Genomic DNA, 19364 nt, shown 5'->3' on the forward strand with positions numbered 1-19364 from the left:
CCGTCCCAGCACATCTGGGTAGTCATAAAATGGTAATTTTTCAATGTTTGCAAAAACCATGTTCTTCTTCTAAAATTATTTAGATCTTATTTTGCTGTGCTGTGATGGTAGAAGAAACGTATAAATACTGTGGGGCGTTTATGGCTTTAACTTTTTAAACAGTTTCCACCAAACTTACCGCAAGACCCTATAAACATAATCACCCTCAAGTGGTGGGTCTTGTCTGATGACCATAATTGATCCCCAATAAATTATAGCCTTTTTGTTGATTCAAATTTACTGGAATTAGGGAAAAAATATTTAGAAATAATGTTTCAGGACATACAGTATGGTACAGTCTATTTCACCAACTTATCCCGATCTCTCATAAAAATTTAAGAGTACGGTTCAAGTACCGACATCCCGCTCTGTCTGTATTTGACAGAGTACGCTGACAAATATTACTTAATTTTTAAAAATTTAAATTCTCATTATTTTGTTCCAAGTCAGGTTTAGTGAGTCACGGGTACTAATCTCTCAGGTACTCAAGTGAACTTACATGGAGGTAATTTTTTTTATGTTTTCTTAGAATAAATTTTGTGCAATTCTTTAGTGATGTTTGTGTTCTACTGTTGTCGGTGTTCGCATTCCTAGTTGCACCCTGAGAGGTGATCTAACACTCGGCATATTTGAGAGCTTCTGTCTCTCTTTACTTCTTAAATTGGAAAAGAACAGAGAGAAACACAATCTTAATGCTATACGTTCTTGGTTTGCTTTAGCTTCAGTTATCGGATAGAAAGAGATAAAACAATAAACGTACTTCATTTCTTGCTCTGAACGCTTTTATGAGAGATCGGGATAAGTTCGTGAAACAGACTGTAGATTACTCAACGTGTGAAGTTGAGTTTTGTTTTAATCTAATGTGGAGTCGACGAATGATTAAAATTTCCGGAATTTCAGATTGATCATGGAGAGTTATTTTTACTCAATTTTTATTACTTTATAAAACCTTAATTATGTAGTATAAAAATGTTGAAAAGTAAATAAATGAAAAAACTAATCAACTTTATCCAACCTTCATAATAATTAACACAAAGCTTGGATGTCATTTCGTCAAAAACTTTTCTTTATTTTACATGTTTTTTTATTTATAATTCGAATTACTTGTTATATTTAAACGCAATTTACCGAGAATTTAAAGACAACCATTTTTTGTATTCGCAGTCGGACCTGGTCGCGTCAGGATTTTACATTGCAAAATGCAGTGAGTTCATTATATTTTGAAACATTTTTTCAACTGCTAAAAGTATGCAGGGTGTTTTTAAAAAACACGACTAAAAATTAAACACGGTCTTCAACAGTCTTAAGGAATGAAATTAACAAGTAGAAGAAATATACGTTTCAAAATTCTTAGAACGCATACAGGAAATGCCCAGCAGGGATTTCCAGCTACTAAGCTCTTTACCTAGACATGATTTAAGATAGGGTTTAAGGGGGCAGGGGTTTAGAATTTGCAATTAGTTTATGAGGGTGTAAATATCCCCATTCAGTATAATGTTCTTACACATTCATTCAGTTTTCTTAGTCGGGTTCTGATAGTTGTTCCAGAAGATCTTTCGTTATCCGAGCATTTTTCGTGTCAATAATAATCGAACAATTGTAATTGTGTTTTAGTTTAGGTGTATCTAGTGCATAGCTTTAAGTACTTATAAGTTTTAGTGTAAATATAGTGATAGTGTTAGTGAATATAATTATGCCACGTCGGCTACACCAAAAGGAGTCGTCCTTAGAATTAAGAGGACGCATTGTGGGACTCTATGAAGCGGGGACTTCAATTAGTGAAATTTCACGATTGTGCAATCTTTCTGTAAGTTAACATGCATTTAGCAAGTAAAATAGTTGATTCATAAATTTTTATTTATTTATTAGCGCTGGCAAGTGAAAAGATGGATCAACCGGAGTCATGAAATTGCGGACCGGCCTTTGCAAACGCAAAGATCCGGTAGACCTCGAATAACCACCCAAGAAGAAGATGGCCATATTCAAAATATTATACAAGCGACTCCTTTTACCGATACAATTACCATCCGCCAACAGTTAAATTTAAACTGTTCTACATCTACTATAAAAAGGAGACTCTACCAGGATGGCTTTCATTCGAGAAAACCAGCAAAAAAAATCATATTGACTCAGGAGCAGGCAGAAGCGCGTCTAAACTTTTGCCGCAACAATTAGAATCGAAATTGGGGTGAAGTAATTTTTTCCGACGAAAAAACATTTTCGTCATCTGAGGATGCGCCAACTGTATTGTGGCGACGAAATAATACACGGTACGCACCACAACATGTCATCCCCAACAGAAGAACAGGGAGGATATCTGCAGGATTCTGGGGATGGATGCATTGGGCTGGCCCTGGAGAAGTCGTGCAAATAACTCCGCCAGCATTTAATGCACGGAGTTATCTGCAAGTTTTGGAAGATGTGTTAATTCCGAGCATCAATACACTTTACCCGGAAGAAGAACGAAATAATCCAATTGTTTATGTCCAGGACAATTCCTCAATCCACAAAGCGCGGATTGTAATGGACTGGTTTGAGGATCACCATGGTATTATTCAGTTATTACCGTGGCCTGTTAAATCCCCAGATTTAAACCCGATCGAAAATCTTTGGTCGGGCATTTGTAGGGAATGGCGGGATTGGCAATACCATGGTGTTCGGGAACGAAACGTTGCCGCACTTGCAATGCATGTGAATAATGTGTGGAACGGATTTAGAGGAAATAATTTATGCGAAAACCTCGTTAACAGTATGCGCCGACGTTTACAAGAGTGTATAGAAAATAATGGTTTTTATACGCATTATTAACGCGGCATACATTTTTTTTGTGTACTTATTTGTTTTCTATATTTGTTTTGTGTATTTGTTTTGTAATTTTTTGTATTTAATATTCTATTTGTATGTATAATTAAAATTTTACAACAAAACTTTTTTTGTTTGTTAATATTAATATTTATTAAACATTGCAGAATTAAATTTGACAAAAATTTTACGATTAATTGGACTCAACTTCAAATTTATAATGCATGTGTTGGGAAGCGGGGGTTCTTGATTCGAGAAATTCTAATCGTCTTTTCTTCATGTGCGCGGATTTAAACCAAATTTATAAAGTTCTTACAATAGTTCAATTTTTTTATTTTGCAACTTTTGAATCAATCTGATTTGGTCGATTAAATCGGATAAAAATTAATTTTTAATTGAGATTAATATTTAATTCCATGTTCAACTGACATGTGACTACTTTTTAGTAAATCAATAGTCAGCAATCATCATTAATTAACTTTATTAATATACTAATAATTTTGCAACATTTTATAATAGAACGAGCTCATTAATTTCAGAATATAAAATTTTAAATTCAAATAGAGCTAAATGTTTCGAGCTCCAAATTATGTATTTGTATGCGATCGTCGACAGTCGATGCAATCCCCATAAGCTGTAAATTAAATTTAGTGTTCTGACGCACCCTAGACGAAAACTGACCGCTCAGATCTCAAGCAGACCAACTCAAAAGTTCTAGGGGTAAAATGTATTGTTGGGTGCATATTCTGCTCAGACCATGGTGCATTACTTTTGGACGCAATTGTACCTGGAGTTTCTTCAACGGTATCTAACACTTCCTCTTCAACTTCTAATCTGCGATCACTTTCGGTGGGGCCTATGTTTCTTGTGATCATTTTAAAAGAACCATGTTTTCGTAATTTCTGCATAATTCTTGCCAACACACGAGAATCAGCAATGTGTCGATTTGGAAAACGTAAACTGTACAACTCGCGAGCCGCAAGAGCATTTCCACTAGTTTCTCCGTGATCATGATCACTTCACTATTGGAAAACATTTTAAAAATCCCCGTCACAGAGTCAAACTAACACTGAAGCAATTAAAAAGACTATCGTCCCACCTGATTAATAGCCGCAAAAAGTTAGTTTTTGTTGAAGCTAAGAGATAAGGGTTTGTTTACATTAAAACTTTCACTCTCGCTAGCGGTTCTCAAACGGTTTTGGCCAAAACTTTGAAGCGTTATATCTTGGGTCCTTTTTGGCAGTAATTTTTTTTTATTATTTTTTTAGGCCTCCCCATATTAGGGACCATTACTGGTTTAAATATTTACATAACTTCGTGAATCACCCTGTATACTTGCAGAGCTTGATATGCTGACATTGAAAAGACTCGAAAAATAGAAAAGGGATAAACAGAATATTTCTGGAAATGGAAGTGACATTTTAAAATTTATTTATTAATTTTAAAAATTCTCGTATCTTTTATTTTCTACTAATTATTATTAAAATTTAGTGGTTGAAATTATCGAGTGTTATGAATCATAACGGCTTCTCGTAACGTCCTAGGAAATTATCATTTTTCTAATAGATTTCATATCCTAAGAATTATTGTTCAATAATAGTCAAGTGAACCATAAATAGATATTTTTCTACGATCTCATATGAAAGTGGCATTTTCCACATGCTTAAATGACTCCGAAAGTTGATGTTTTCGTACATCCATTTCCGAAAGTAAAAGTCACTAGTGTGATATGAATATATCCGCACAGACCTGTCAAAATTGACAGTTATTTTGAAATACAAATGTAGACGATTCACTGTAAAACAACATTCCTAATGATAAAAATGAATTGGTTAGGTCATTTTTGACAAATCAGTTTTGACAGGTCTGTGCGGACTCTGTGTATCCCAGAACTCATGCCTAGCCGAAAACCGGGGATATCGGGAAAAGGTGTGAATGTGTAAATTGCTGAAAAAAAAGTTCCAGCTCCAACAGAAACTGAGAAAAGACATGACAAAGTTGACCAATCACAAGGCCGCGTGGAGATGGTCTGGAGGATACACTGGCGTGTTGCTAAGAAACCAGTTAAAATTTTCTCCTTTGAATTTTGATGAACAATCTGGTCCACTGTATAGTGGATGTATATTTCACTGACGTTAGAATGACAGGCTTTAATAAATCTAACTCATATTGAACTTAGTGTGCAGAAACGGCTCAGCGTACTTTAGAAATTGACTAGAGGGTTGAAGACTACTGGTTGACGAGCGTTGAATGACAAGAGACACGGCGACAGGAGAATTGACACAGTAGAAAGTCAAGTGGAGTGTGAAACGGCGTTTCTTTTGGTTTCCCTTGCTTGCTGGTTTCCTAGTTGGTGTTTGGTGGTAACAAATATCCTAAAACGGTTCATGAGTACTCGGCGGCAGAATGCCTCAAAATGCGTCTTATTTTTGAAGAGTGCTATCGAAATTAGTATTAGCAGCAAGAACGTACCGAGGACGTTTTCCAGGTCGTGATTATCATCCGCACAACAAAACGATTCTTCGTGTTGTTTCTCGAGCTGGACACACTGATCAGTTATTAACAGATCGGCGCGAAGTTGATGGAGCACCAAGACAGGCCAGAACTGTTGAAAATGAAGAAGCCGTTTTGGAAGCGGTTGATGAACACTCCACGCAAAGTATCTGAACTGTGGCACGCCAGTTAGAAATCGGAAAATCTTCTGTACAAAAAATTCTCGCGACAGATCACCGGCACCCGTACCATGTCAAAGTTTGGTTAGAAGAGCTCATCTGTGTGTCCAAAATAATGGTGGTTTGTTCAAACATTTGATTTAACCATTAGATCATGTGCCTTGTTCTGTTTCTTGTTGTAATAAAAGGGTTCTTTTTAGAACCGTCATTGTGTGGTTTTCATCTGTCAAATTGACATTAGATGTCAGTTATTAAAATGTAGTGGACCAAATCAATTTTTCTTTTTAGGATTTAATTATGAAACCTAGCAACGTTAATATTATTTGTGCTTGAACGTCTGGGATTGGTCAGTTTCGTTAAGCAATTTCTCAATTTTAATGCACATCAGGACAAAACAAAATGCATTTTTGGCGTCCTGATTGCTGTCGGCATTCGCCCTTTTTCGGCTAGGCGTGAGTTCTGGGACACCTTGTATACATATCACACTAGTGACTTTTATTTTCGTAAATGGATGTACGAAAACATCAACTATCTAACTATGTGGAATGCGTCACTTTTATATGAGGTTATAGAAAAATTGGATTTAGAATTGATAAGAAATGAACTATTGTCGAAACTTATGGTTTCTTCCTGATGTTGAAAGGTTATAGGAAAAATAGTGTACATAACTCGTCGTAAAGTGTCTTTATTGCACTCTTGTATAATATCTGCACTCGGTTAGCGCCTCGTGCATCTACTTTCACACTCGTGCAAAATAAGGAGAATTCACATTTTTAAATTTTGACGAAAATCGATAGTTTTCATGTCGTATAATATGATGTCGCTAGTGGAAAAATTGAAAAAAAATTGCTTATAATTTTTTAAGCGTTTTTAAAAGTCCGATTCGAGCGAGATTGGAAAACATACCTATCAGCGAGGCGAGCTTTGTGACGTCACATCTTAGCTTCGCTCTTAGCAGAGCCGTGCGTTTGTATTACTCTAATTCGATTGCCGTCTTTATAATTGAAAATGGGCTCAAAACAGTGGTGTTTTGTGCCAGGATGTAAAAGTGCTAGTATTAGTGCACCCGAAAAAATATTTATACCAGTTCCTTAAGACAATAAGAAGAAAAAAAATTGCTTTTCGGGCGCGAGATGTTCGATATCTGATGTTTAAAAGAGTAATATTTTAAACTTATTGTAATTAATTATACAGGGTGTTCAAAAAATAGCGGACCAACTGATAAGTACGTCAAACTCTAAGACGCTGTGAATTGGAAATGCTGTTTAAAATTTTTGCTAAAACTGAAGACTTTTGTTATATCCGAAACAACTGCCAATTGTACATTTTCTCAAAGACTTGAAGCGTTAGTGGTTTTAATAAAAAAATTCTTTTGGCCTAACGAAAAAACTATTCGAAGAAATTTACCAAATTATTTGCGACTTTCATTCTATACAGGGTCCGGCAACACTTGTGTTCACCGCCAAAATCGTCTTTAATCTTAAAGAGAAAATTTTGAAATTTTGCATATGCTTAATAGTTGACAAAGCTCTAGAAACTGACACAAAAAATTGTTTTTTCTCACTGACAGTTTTGGCGTCGCGACGTCTTAAAAATGTAATTTTAGCCAATTGTGGAGGTTTGTAAAATCAACCCCTAATTTATTTTTTTTCCAATATAAATGTGTAAAAAATATCTCAGTTGTCATTTTAGATTTAATGCAAATTGTATTTAAAATTTGAGGAAAAAATGCTGTTTTATCAAGTTAGTTTCCAATTTCATTACGTCAAAATTGGAAACTACGTTTACACCCATCTGTCAAGATCTTGTGTCACTAATGACATCTATCCTTTGGCTCGCTTTAGATTGTAACAAAAGTCTTACTTGGTGAAATTGTCGCTTTGTCGATGTTAATTAACTATCGCTGGTGTCCATAAAAAGCAACATGCCCGTGTTAGTCAAAATAAACCTTTATAAAAGAGAATGAAGTGACTTGTGAAATTTTGGTGTAAACGTAGTTTGCCACTGCGCCGTCATAATTTTGAAAACTAACTTGATAAAGCAGCGTTTTTTTCGCAAATTTTAAACACAATTTGTATTCGATTTAAAATAAAAACTCAGATATTTGTCTCACAGTCATGTTGAAAAAAAATTGAATTCGCGAATATTTCCGCAAAAACTCAAAAATCGCTAAAAATTATACTTCTTAGGCGTCGCGACGCCAACCAAACCGTGATAAAAAAACAAATTTTTACCTCAGCTTCTAGAGCTTTGTCAACTATGAGCGTATGCAAGTTTTCAAGATTGTAACTTTAAAATTAAAGACGACTTTGGGGGTGGACACAAGTGATGCTGGACCCTGTAGAGTAGTCAACAGTTATGTCCCCGGATTGAGTTTGCAAAAGGAGAAAAAAACTTTATTATTAATTTTACGCATAAATCGCGGAATGATAATAGTTTTTGCTTAAATTAAAACTTTAATATTATCAGACTAATGGGTCGATTTCAAGTCACTGCTTTAACGCAAATTTGCAACCGTTGCCAAGGTATGAGCAATGTGATTGGCGTTGCTATGTTGCAAATGGGATTTGCAGTAACGCAAGTCACACTTGAAATTGACCCCTGTGTTCCTAAAATCGTAAAAAACAAAAACTAACAAAGAACTTTTTTATTTCTAATTTTGCAACATATGCTAAAAGAATAAAATTTATTCCTTAATTTAAACCAATTTTAAATATTTGATTAACCCACACCTCTTTCAGCACATAGTTCAATAATTCTAACTCGTAATTCGACTGTTTCGAATTTTATCGGATGTAACTGCATTTATTATCCGAGTTTTTAATACTTACCTATTATTGACTAAATTTTCCTTTAATCTTTAATGCACTATTTGATATTTTGAATCCACAGCCTACTATTATGTACTTGCGATTAGAAAATTCAATAAATAAAAATATGAAAAAATTGATTTTAAGAGTACAAACTAATAATTTTGAAATTTTAATCGCAGATTTATCTGTTATGAATTAAGCAAAAATCTTATTTCGTTGTAATTTTTTTGTAAAATGGATTTTTTTCTCTCTTGTGAACTCAATCCGGGGACATACTGTACAGGGTGTTAGGTAACGTTACGGCCATAGACTAATGGGTAATTAAGGAAGGAAAACTGTCTCGGAATCTGCAATTAATTTAATTTTTTTCCTTTTAGTTAAAAAGCTACAAGGCTTTAAAGTTGACCAATAGAATGGCTTCAAATAATTTTTCAATTTTACAGAAATCCAAGTAGCTTTCGGACCAAACGAATAATTTGTCACTTTCCCGTCACATTTGAAGTTTTAAATTAGTGGAGTCAATAAAAGGGAAAAACAATAACGCAATTTTATTCCAAAAACAGGCAAGAAAGCAACACTACAATAGATGTTCAAAATGGCCACCATCTTGTTGAACACATAATTGTAAACGACGCAACAATGTTTCCTTTATTGTACCCAACACATTTTCGTGAACTAGATTTGTGATGTCCACAAAAATGGAGCAAGTACGCCACTGATAAACAATAAGAACTGTCAATTTGACATCAAACAAAAAATTTCCTTCAGTAACTCTGATTCAAATTTTTGTTACCTTATGCAAATTGTTCCCTGATTGGTCACATTCAAAGCCTTCCAGCTCTTAAACGGTTCAAGAAAACCCGAAAAAAACTTCGAAACATTACTTTTCACGGCTGCCTCCATCATCCCTTTTTCTATGGCCGTAACGTTACCTAACACCCTGTATAGTGGATTGTATAGAATTTAAAAATTAAAAAAACAACAAAAGCTTTGGATTAGTATTGTTATTAATTTGGTCTGATTTTAAAAAATCCAATACAGTAAATCACCTATTTAATTTCTACCAAATTATTGAGAGCGTATTCTTCATACGAATCATTTCCGAATATAGAAAAAAATAAATGGTTATTATATCGTACATAAATTAAATTCAATCAAATCAGAATAGATCAAAATGTTAAAACCATATTTTTGCTTCAAAGGTGTCATAAGAGAGAAAGAAATAATAAATCTGACTGTGTATTCGTAGAAATTATCGTTAAATGCGGTAAATGCGATAAATGCGTCCGCCGACCGAGAATGATGCAAAGCAAAAATGTGAATAAACGTGCAGTCTGAAATCCAACCATTCATTGTAAACTGACATATCAAGTTAAAGATAGATGTAGTTACCGCGACACTTTCATCGCAACAAAGTTAGGATTTCTTGATAAAAAATCCCATATCATTCGCACATCTACGTGTCTCAAATTTTGTGTGTCGGCTTTTTGAAACCCCGTTTCCATTGTGTATAAATTCTTTTGCAAAAACAACCATTAATTGCAACGCTGGTGTTAAACAAATGTTCTGCATATGGAATTTTATCAGTGGGCGGAATGTGCAACGTCAAACCAATGAAAAAGTGTTTTAGCTCCCGCCTGAATATTTAAATTTCTTTAGCCAATTTTGGCAAAGCCGTCATGTATTTTTCAAAAAGTTTTGCACCACTGCGTTATTTGAACAATATTCTACAAAATTTGGTACAAAAACATATAGGTTACATTTTTTGCATTCTCCCTATTGGTCACTTTCCGTACTTGTGATGTAAATAGCGAGAGTCGTAGCAAAATTAATTAAACATATTACAAAAATCACATTTTAGCGTGAATGCTATAATTACCTGAATTTTTTCTGCAGGAATTAGATTTTCTTGAATTTGATATTCTTGAAATTCTTGGAGAAGTAAGTACTGTTCTTCCATTAAATTTGTCCTTTTTGTGTCTTTTTCTAAAATAAAAAATTCTGTAAGTATACTCAATGCAATGAAAAATTTACAACCTCTTTTATAACGCATCCCAAAATAAAACAAGATTACCAGTGTCACACATATTAGGCCAGTAACCCAGATCACATAGGTTAAAGTTTCTGCAACAATACAAGTCATGTACAACGGAAAATATAAATTAGTTATGTTTACATCCAATATGTTCATAATATCCATTCACAACACGTCTAAACCAAAGTGCATTAGAGATTTGATAAATTCAGAGTGTACTTGGCCATCCTAAAATAAATTGAATTCTTTATGGGATTGTATAGTCTGTCCAACGAATAAATAGATGACAGTTTTCTAACCAAATCTGCGCGATAAAAACTAGTACCAACAACCGCCAAATTTAAAATAGTTGTCATGATACTAATTTTAAAATTCATTATTTTTACTAAATTTACTGCTATAAAAATGGTTCCTATTACTTGATTATAGAAAGGGAATCAACAAACTGACTAATTCGGTGTTTTGTCATTAATTTGCTAACGTAGGAAAACCTCAAAAACCCCCATTTTTTACCCACTTTAAAGCTGTGTGCCAGGTATTGCCCATCCAAACTAAATGTGAATAAACAAACGGATGCGCACCAACAAATTTCACAATACGCAGCCTCGCAAATCAGCTGTTCCCCGCGGTAAGTAGTGGCAGTGGCGTCGTGTTATGAGGAGCATAACAGTATAATTTTTCATTTACACGTTTTTAAACCTTTAAACCTTTAAATTAAAAATTATAAAACGCGCAATCAAAATTAATCATCTTAAGAGTTTTTTTCTTGTTGTCTTCGAAAGCCTGCAACTGCAACTTTATTATGACTTCAAATTTCCTATTCTCGACACCTATGGTAGCGACTATCCTTTTCTATGCGCGTGTTTGTTCACATTTAGTTTGGACGGTTTGTAAGTCCTTTTCTACCAGGAAATTGAGAGGCACACAAAACTAGCAGTCCAGTTGTTACAAATCTTTCATTATCAACTTTCTAATTAGGAAACTTCGGTCAAGTTGACCAGCAGATCTTGAATCTACTCATCATGAAACTTGCAAAAGACAATTTGTACAAGAGAAAAAGCGAAAAACTAGTAATTAGACACTATTTTACCAACAAAACTCAAGGAACAGTGCAAACAGTGGATCTTAAATTGGTCAAGAATGACCAATGTCAGTGAATGTCAAATCTGGTCAAATCATTGACAAATTTCTAAAAAAGGCGGGAAGGCGTAGTTGCATAACCAACTTAAACCGAGATTAACATCGCCAAAAAGACGGAAAATTCTAGGGTATTTCAAGTTGCCATGTTTCATGCCATACAATTCAAATCATCCTATTTACTCGCTGGATTTACTATACCAACCAAGTTACTAGATTTCCATGACTTGCCGCGGTCTAAAAAGATCGTGAATGCATTATACGGTTCTTGCAAAAACAAAAACAGAGATAGTCATTGTCTTTTCCCGAACTTTTCCCGATCAAGAAAGCGAAATAGATAATTTATGCATTGGGAAGTTTCAACAAGACACTAAAAAGTTCTCTAAGGTAAACTAAAATTAAACAAACTGAACTGACATAGACAACAAACTTCAAAGTACAGTCTCATGAAATGATGATTGAGAAGTACACTCTGATTTTACAGAAATCAAAGGTAATTTGATTTTTATGTTTTGTGAATGGTATTTTGCTTCGAGTCATGTTTTAGTGTTAAAGTCTATTTTTTCTTAAAAACAATGGGCCCGTTCAGCGTTTTTTTTTTATTTCATACTTTGAAAGTGCTTTGCGTAAATAACCGATTCCCAAAAAATTAAATTTTTTCGGCAATTCTTTCACCCTTAAAAAAATCTCAAAAGTGTAGAATTGGGAAACGGGGCGTGGCTAACAGTGACGCCACTCCACGGTACTCGGCGCACTCCATACTGATACTGATGCCAGATTTGAGACATTTCAGCATTACTGACTCCAAATTACTGTTGTTTTAAATATCTGAGAGCCTAGCCTATAATATGAATTTTAAAAATGCTATACAAAAGAGATATAATTTCTCAATGTAACTAGAAACACATCGGTAATAGCACTTGATACACAATTTATCAGTCTTCTTCAAAATGAAAAAACAAGAATAACTTGTTAACGAGCTATGCAGCAAAGTGATTTTGTTTCAAATAAAGGCAGTAGACTGTTGTCACATCTTTTTAATAGAAAAAGATATTGAAAATGATATGTCCTTAAAGACGAAAAGTGATAAAATCATAATGAAACCCAGCGTTTTACCACATAACATTTGCCTGTCAAAAATGCAGATAGCTTCGAAAAGCTTTTGAAAAAAGACGTAGCCTGGTCACAATTAAAAAAACTTTAGTCATTCTTAACGGCACAGGTGAAGTCGTAAATAAGTACATACATTACATAATACTCCTATCATTTTTGTTTCGAACTTGTCCAAGTATCCGTGATAGTGCAATTACAAAAATAGCACTTTTTTTTGGCAATATAATTTTCTTGTAGCTGGGAAATATCGGTCATTCAATATTTTTAGCACCGTTTTGGATGACTTTATACCGGTATTTGATCAAACGAGCTTGTATAAAAAGTGCTAACTGATAATGTCATATTAGCACGCTGCCGAATTTATGAAAGTTGAGGAAATGGACTTGCAGGCTCTAAACTTTGCTTCTCTGATACTTTTTTTCCCATAAGCTTCATCCTAGATTCGACGATTTGTACATAGTATTATTTAGAACAGGAATTGATTAGTTCAAAAACGAAGGAAGCCGGAGCTTTTTTTTGGTCAAAAAAAGTACGATAATCATGAAAGAACGAGGATTTATAGTGACAAAATTGAGTGACAGATTTACGGTTTCTCAACTTTAGACATAGAAAATCCAAAAATCGTTATTTATTATACCAATTTTATAACTCATAACTCATAAAGTGTTAAATACATAGAGCATCCTATCAAAAATGTCACTTTTGGAAAAAGAGTTTTTTCCGCCGCCGCCTCATTGTGTGTGTATCAAAATATGGATACTCTCACTCGATTAGTTTTATAGGCTTATTTTTATACACAAAATTTCAAATTCCGATCATTTGTAGTTTTTGAGAAAATGACGTTAGACCATTCCGTATACAGATTAACTATTTTTTAATGTTTTTTTGAGAATTTTTGATAACAAATTAAGAAACTCCAAAAATTGTATTTGTATTTTTATTTATTTTTGTTCTTATACTTTAAGATAAAAATATTTTTTTTGCATAATTAAATAAAGCAAGTTAAAAAACATTAACTCTAAAAATTTCAACCAATTATCTTAAGCCGTTTAGGTGCTATGATTTTCGTTCACCCAGAACCATGCGAATTGCCCACTGTCCGCGCTGAATTAACCGTGGTGTGACGTCACACGACATATTCAGAACTTTCAAAATTCACAGCCGTATAACTCCGGATCTAATTGATGAATGGTTTTCAAAATTTCAGAAGGTCTTTAGCTCACCTTTTGCTATCGAAACATACAGTTTTTTCTATTAATTTGAAATATGCTAAACGGGCCCATTGTCAAAGTGTTGTCATGTTGGTAAAATGAGTCACTAGTTATTTTATGTGTATTAGGTTGGCAATGTAAAAAGTCAATTGTCAGTTGTACGCAAAGATGTTTTAGTATAACAGATTCGGGGGATAAGGTCTTAACTCTGGGCCAACATCATCGAACAATCTCAGAAAAGCACCATTGGTTTTGTCCCTTTCTAACACATTGAAAACTGACAAATAAATAAGTCTATCCTTTTCTACAGTATCTGAGAATTGATTGGTCAAGATAGTTGGCGCGTGTTTTGAATTTAAAGGAAGAGAAACCTTTAAAATAAGAGATTCATAAAATGTTTGCGTACAATCGTTTTCTTTAGCGTTACACACTACACACACTAACATAGTTTTTGAATAAAGTCAAATACAACACAACACAAAACAATCAAATATTATGTTAACCGGTTTGCAAATGAACCACAGTACAAATGAACGCAACCTCTAAACGCAACGGAAAGACGCTCTCCTGTCACATTTCTGGCGTCAAACAGAAATAAGCCACGACTGACGAGCTCCAACGTTATTGGCTGGATCTTATAGAAAAGGAAAGACTGTACATCGATGAAAATTTCAATGTGAAAGAAAGAGAAATTTTATAAAAGTACGTTATACATGTTGGAACTGAACGTAAGTTCTATTTACACTGTATGCCCGAATCTGTGATACTAAAACATCTTTGGTTGTACGTCTACCATTTTGTCGTAAACGCGCTTGCGCTACAAATTCTTCTTTTTATCAAATTTAAAATTCAAAGTTAATATAAGTGGACAAAAACACGGTTCCGAAGAAAATTTTGGATCATCAAAGGGAAAAAAACGGTGAAGTTTATTTTACCAAATGTGTCAGATGCATCCGATTTAAAGAACAAACAACGAATCAGTTGATGGGCCAACTTTGTTGTGACAGCATCAGCACCATTCCAGCACCCTGCATTACGTTCAAGTTAGAGCCACAAAGGGACGAGTTCAAAAATCCTATAAAGGGTACATCGCAATCTTCGTATGTCTTTCCGCAAAGGCCACAGGTAAAGGCTATGCATTTAGAAATCTTAAGTGACATGACTTCAGAAACATTTTTGGCAGCATACCGAAGATTTGTGTTCAAAAGAAGACAGTGTGCGCATATCTATAGTGATAATGTTACAACCTTCGTCGGGACAAACAGAATGTTAGAAGATGAAGTACGAAAGATGACACAAAGATCCAACGTTCAAGATAAAGATGAAGATGAATGGTGGAACTCAACACCAGTTGTTCCTCATTTCGGGGAAAGAATGATTGGATATTCAACACTAACTTATGAAGAACTAAGCACTTTAACAACGCAAATAGAGGCCTGCCTAAACTCGAATCCGTTGTACCCAACTGCTGTCTTAACTCCAGCACACATTCTGATTGGTAAAGAGTTGATCACCCCACCAAGTCCCATAAGTGACTAAGAATATTGGAATTTATCGGAGTTGGTGCCGAAAATGAAACGATACTTTTGGAAAATTTGGTCATCGGAATATTTGAATTTGCTGCAGCAGCGCTACAAATGGAAAACAGAACAAGAACACATGAACAATGAAGATTTGGTTATCGTAAAAGAAGACAACATAAATCCCAGCAAATGACCAATTGGTAGAGTCAAAGAAGCGTATCCCGATGATGATGGAATTGTTCGGGTAGTGAAAAACCAGAAAAGACGACCTCCCAAAAAAGGTGAGGAGAAGCAACCTAGAAAAACAGCATCTGTTCCCGTGGTGGCAACTTTCTCGAGATCAGTGGTGGTCAATTTGAAACATCTCAAACCGCATTCTCAACCTCATGAGCTCATAGACGCCACCGACAATTTGCAAGATCTTCAAGAATCGGAAACTCAAATTAAAGATGAACTTGATGAAGCCAACTAGAGGAACATCAGCCAGCAACAAACGGAGTAGTACCTAGTAATTATAGTTGTAGGTCTTTGGGTGGTACAAAAACTGATAAATTGTCGGAAAGTTTTAAAAATACCGAAGAGGAACAATAACAACGAGGCAATAGAGCTGCAACCACTCCGCCTGGACCATCAAGCCTCTACCAAAGATGCCGCCCTTCTATATGTTTAACCTTGAGTTAAACAGAAGATTTTTGGGAATCCATGAGGGCCAAGTAATTCGGAAACTCTAACAGCAGACCGGGTCACTTGGTCAGGTCAGGTCAGGTCAGGTCAGCGGTAACCAAACATACTGTTGTAACATAATTAGCATAATGTGAACAAATGGTTTAGAATCTCTGTAATCAAATCAATTATTAATTGTGTATATATTGTGAATAGTTGTAGTAATAAATTTAGTATTGAACTTTTAACCCCGAGTTCATTAATCACTCCTTAATTGTCATTTTCGATGGCAGCATTATAAAAAAAACTTACCGCTTTTATCTTCTACGTTCTGACGATAAGCTGTTATACTGTGCCATTTAATATTGTCAAGACTAAGAGTGTACCCTTCGCAGTACTGTTGGTTTTTTCCAAACAAGTCTTTGCAGTAAATGTCGCAATTTTTACCATATACTCCAGGTTGCTGACAGTGAAAAATATCTTCAATTAGACTTCCGCTCATTCCTAAACTTGTAGTTCCGAATGTTTTACACAAAGACTCTGTTTTAGAAGTTGCATTCACATTGTTGGTACTGTCAATTACTGAAAAAAAAGAGTAATAAGTACATAACAACTAGGGCATAAAGAAGTGATGAATGTGAAGTTTTTAGAAAAATAACAGACTTACGGTGTTATTCCGTAACGCTTAACATCAATGTTAACATACAATGTTCGTGAACATTAATAGTTATTCCCTAAATTTGAATAGTCGATGTTACGCTTACGCATACAGGGTGTTAGGTAACGTTACGGTCATAGACTAATGGGTAATTAAGGAAGGCAAACTGTCTCGGAATCCTCAATTAATTTTATTTTTTTCGTTTTAGTTAAAAAGCTACAAGGCTTTAAAGTTGACCAATAGAATGGCTTCAAATAATTTTTCAATTTTACAGAAATTCAAGTAGCTTTCGAACCAAATGAATAATTTGTCACTTTCCCGTCACATTTGAAGTTTTAAATCAGTGGCGTCAATAAAAGGGAAAAACAATAACGCAATTTTATTCAAAAAACAGACGATAAAGCAACACTACAATAGATATTCAAAATGGCCACCATCTTGTTGAACACATAATTGTAAACGACGCAACAATGTTTCCTTTATTGTACCCAACACATTTTTGTTTTGACGAACTTGATTTGTGATGTCCACAAAAATGGAACAAGTACGCCACTGATAAAAAATAAGAACTGTCAATTTGACATCAAACAAAAAATTTCCTTCGGTAACTCTGATTCAAATTTTTGTAACCGTATGCAAATTGTTCCCTGATTGGTCACATTCAAAGCCTTCCAGCTTTTAAACCGTTCAAGAAAACCCGAAAAAAACTTCGAAACATTACTTTTCACGGCTGCCTCCATCACCCCTTTTTCTATGGCCGTAACGTTACCTAACACCCTGTATAGCTAGATAAAACAGCCGCTGTTCAAGAATATGAGCGATGTTCAAGAGGTATCCGTAACAACTTGAATGATGTTAGACCGAAATTTGATATTTAAAAACGTATGTTGGTAAACGGCTGCTTTGGCGCTACGGTTGACCTAACATGCACAATTAAAAAGATTTATTCTTATAAACAATAACAATTAAATGTTTATAAAAATTATCATTAGACGAATTAGAATTATTCACCATGTTTTAAAGCATTATTTACAGTAATTTATTTTGTAATTTCTGATTTGCTTTGAAGATTTATACATTTGAATATACGTATTTATTATTTATTGTCTTTTATATTATATTTTTACTTTAGCTTACATTTTTTAAATTATGTAAATTACCAAATATGTAACAATTAATTATTTACATCAAATGGAAACGTTATTTGAATCATACATTTGACCGAAAAATAATAAAAGTTTCATATCTATGTAGGTAGATAATCGCATAAGGTATATCATCTAAAAAAAAAATCAAAATATAATAATTAAGAAAATTTAAAATAAAAAGATGCCATGTAAACCAAAATAATTCCAAAAATAGAAAAATTTAAAAAGATACACATGTATCATACCTAATATTGAATTGGTTTGCGAAGATGAATAACCGAAATTCTTCCAACAGAATGCGGGAAACCGAGTGAATGCCGTACTATTCATAGAAAAACATTTGACATGGATGTCGCGGTCAGTATGTTCGGAAAAGTGGCGCGCAAACATGATGTTTAGACATCGATGTTCATGAACAGCTAGTTACGGAGTAGACTACTTACATCATTTATAACCAATAATGTAGTTTCACTTTTTTACTTTTTAAATTCTTACCGTAATTTAATTCAGGAAAAGAGCAGCTTCTGATATCGATCGCCCAGTATCCGATTTGATCATTTATTGACCGCCTTTTTAAAGATAACTCACTAAGTTGGGTTAGTTTAAGTTCTTGTGGTGTATATAGACCATTCACTGTTCTATTTGTCCCATTTAATCTTTGAGTTCCATTAATAGTTTGAATATCCAAAAAACAGTACTCACAAAGATATACATATAGCACCAAACAAGCTGTTTCTTGTGTTAGAATATGTATATTAGTAAATTCCTGAGATACGTTGTATGCGACTCTCACTTTATCTGGAAAAAATATATATATATAATACTTATATCTGCTTTTACATTCTATTACAATCCTGAATTTTCCAATAGCAGGGCGTGATGGTCTCAACACGTATTTTTTCAGGAATATCGGAAAACAGTCGAATCTGTTCATAGTTTTTTAAATATGTGGTGGTACCATTTGTCTTATAAACAGTCAGCAAAGTCCAGATATCGTTTATTTTTTCGAACATATGATCTGATTTGTTTCGATGGTATGTGGTACGGATATTTAAGGTTGTTGAGTTTGGTGCATACACCCAAAGAGATAAAGAAGTTTCAAAATTAAAAGTTATGTTGTTGGAATGTACAACACCGAAATCTAAAAAACCGTGTTCATTAAAATATAAATGTACAGAAGTTTGCAATAAGTTTACCTTGCCATCGCTTATCTATAGTCGGAGCATGTAACGTTGCTGAAGAATTTATTAAAATCCAATCATCCCAAGAAGAGCTTAATTCAACTAAATGGTTTTTCTTTGTTTCGTGTTCTTTAAAAGGTTCAATATAAATAGGACGTGTTGTATTGTCAGCGACGCATATCATATGAGTTTCATTTTTAAAAGTAATTATCCCTTGGCAGTTGTATGTTCCCGCACACAAGATGATTACGGTGAGTAACGACAAGATAAGCATTTTTGACAGCTAAACTAGAAATGTGAATACGTAATATTAATAATAAACTAGATGTTTTTACTTACATTTGCACTCACTGTTATCCATGTTTTACG

The 19364-nt window shown here is 34.2% G+C and overlaps 1 protein-coding gene across 1 annotated transcript in view; it reads right to left on the minus strand.

Moving 5' to 3' along the window:
- LOC148176732 (uncharacterized) overlaps window positions 1–19364 on the minus strand; it is a 32241-nt gene extending 12877 nt beyond the window's left edge. The window contains exons 1-7 of the mRNA XM_088032793.1: window positions 19335–19364; window positions 19011–19283; window positions 18665–18955; window positions 18310–18612; window positions 16321–16590; window positions 10364–10450; window positions 10206–10312 (exon numbers count right to left, since the gene is read on the minus strand). Of these exons, the coding sequence (XP_087888919.1) occupies window positions 10206–10312; window positions 10364–10450; window positions 16321–16590; window positions 18310–18612; window positions 18665–18955; window positions 19011–19269 (1317 nt within the window). The 5' untranslated portion in view covers window positions 19270–19283; window positions 19335–19364. The remainder of the gene's footprint in view (window positions 1–10205; window positions 10313–10363; window positions 10451–16320; window positions 16591–18309; window positions 18613–18664; window positions 18956–19010; window positions 19284–19334) is intronic.

This window comes from Gnatocerus cornutus, chromosome 3, assembly GCF_029298725.1.
Source record: "Gnatocerus cornutus isolate USDA-ARS CGAHR chromosome 3, icGnaCorn1.1, whole genome shotgun sequence".
Classification (NCBI taxonomy): Eukaryota; Metazoa; Arthropoda; class Insecta; order Coleoptera; family Tenebrionidae; genus Gnatocerus; species Gnatocerus cornutus.